At 53.7% G+C, this 1639-nt stretch overlaps 1 protein-coding gene across 1 annotated transcript in view; it reads right to left on the reverse strand.

The window, feature by feature from the left end:
• Positions 1 to 1639, reverse strand: part of INPP5A (inositol polyphosphate-5-phosphatase, 40kDa) — a 147862-nt gene that overhangs the window by 103205 nt on the left and 43018 nt on the right. The window contains exon 3 of the mRNA XM_011980830.1: positions 288 to 351. Coding sequence (XP_011836220.1) covers positions 288 to 351 — 64 coding nt within the window. The remainder of the gene's footprint in view (positions 1 to 287; positions 352 to 1639) is intronic.

The following is a 1639-nucleotide window of genomic DNA, read 5'->3' on the forward strand; positions in this document are numbered from 1 at the left end:
TTTCATTTTCTCACACTGGAGGGGAACACAGAAACAAACTATTCCTTCCTCTTAACACTAGGAAAGCCAGGTCCCCACCAGAGCCTTGCCAGGGAGCCAGTGTGGGACGGCCACGGGGTCTCAAGACCAGGTCCAGGAGGCCCCTGGAGTGACCTCTGGCCAGTGGCTCAAGACACCCAGCCCACAGTGGCCATTCACGGAGACAGGGCAGGAGGGGCCTGGGGAAGCCAGACACCAGGAGGGGTGAGCGCCGAGACAAAATCCCGGAAGACGGCACGCAGTCTTACCTTTAAAGTCAAATTGGTAGATGTTTTTTAAGGATTCATGAAGAAAATAAAAGCTTCCTAGTGCCTGTAGAGCAAAAAGAGAAATCAAATGAGAGACTGGTGCTAGGAATATTTCTAAAGCATCGTTTTTAACAATAAATAAAAGCTCTTTTAAACTAGCTAGGGCAAGAGTTTAACCAGTTGTAATTTAATCATAATTACTGAGGCACAAGACGTCAAGCGGAGGAAACCTGCGAACACCCAAACTCCACCAAGCTCCAAGCACGCGGTGAGCCGTGCAGCCAGTGCTGGCTCCAGCAGGGGCGCGGGTCCCGCAGGCTGGGCATTGAGTGGACCAGACCCTTCCCAGCACTGATGCTCAGCTTCGTCCCGGGGCCCCCAACCATCAGCTCCACTGCGCCCAGCCCCACCCTGCCCCATCGCTCCAGGAGCCGCCAGTGTCTCCCACTCACAAATTAGCCAGACAGGTGCAGAGCACAGGGGCCCCTGCTCTCCACACCAGAGAAGGCAAAAGTACGGGGCCGGGTGCCACAGGGCTGGGTCAGCGGACACGACACAGACAGTGACTTGTGGATCCGAACTTCAGGCTTCACGTCGTATTTTCTACAGGTGAACCTGTGTCTACGTGCAGCAGTGTGTTCATATTGACGTGTACATTATTTCTGTGTATTTTTTTCTTTTGCTAAATCTGGCAACCCCAACACGGGGCCTGGTGCAACTCTGGGGTGATCAGAATATTCTACACTGGGTTGCAGTGGTTGCCTTTGTCAAAACTCACTAAATTATACCCCAAACAGGGCGAATCTCACCGTCTATACATTAGACCTTTATAAACCTGACTTAACAAACAAATCTATCTCATAGGAGATAGCTGTGTGCCCTGGGCGGGTGGCAGGTGCTGGGACAAAGCAGGGGAGAGTTTGAAGGGGCAGTGCCAGGTGGGCCAGAGAGGATGGCACATGGGCACAGCTGCAGATGGAGGGCAGGGGCTGCCCGCAGGGAGCCCAACTGTGACCATGTCACACAGGACCTCCTGCAGCGAAGAGACTCTTAGCCACTGGGGGCTCTAACCCCAACTCTGCACTCCGAACAGGGCCTGTCCTCAGAGAGCTGAAAGCACAGGGTGCCGTGCATCCCTCACTGTCTCTGTGTGAGCCTGTGGGCAACACAAGGGCAACACCCGAGCATCACCTCATTCTAAGGCTTCACTTGTACACTCGTGCACAGTCATGTCCACACATGCACACCATACACTCGCACACACACTAACGCACTCATACACACTCGTGCAGTCACGTCCACACATGCACACCACACGCTTGCACACACACACTAACGCACTCATACACACT

This window comes from Mandrillus leucophaeus, unplaced genomic scaffold (genome assembly GCF_000951045.1).
Source record: "Mandrillus leucophaeus isolate KB7577 unplaced genomic scaffold, Mleu.le_1.0 Scaffold219, whole genome shotgun sequence".
In the NCBI taxonomy this organism is placed as follows: Eukaryota; Metazoa; Chordata; class Mammalia; order Primates; family Cercopithecidae; genus Mandrillus; species Mandrillus leucophaeus.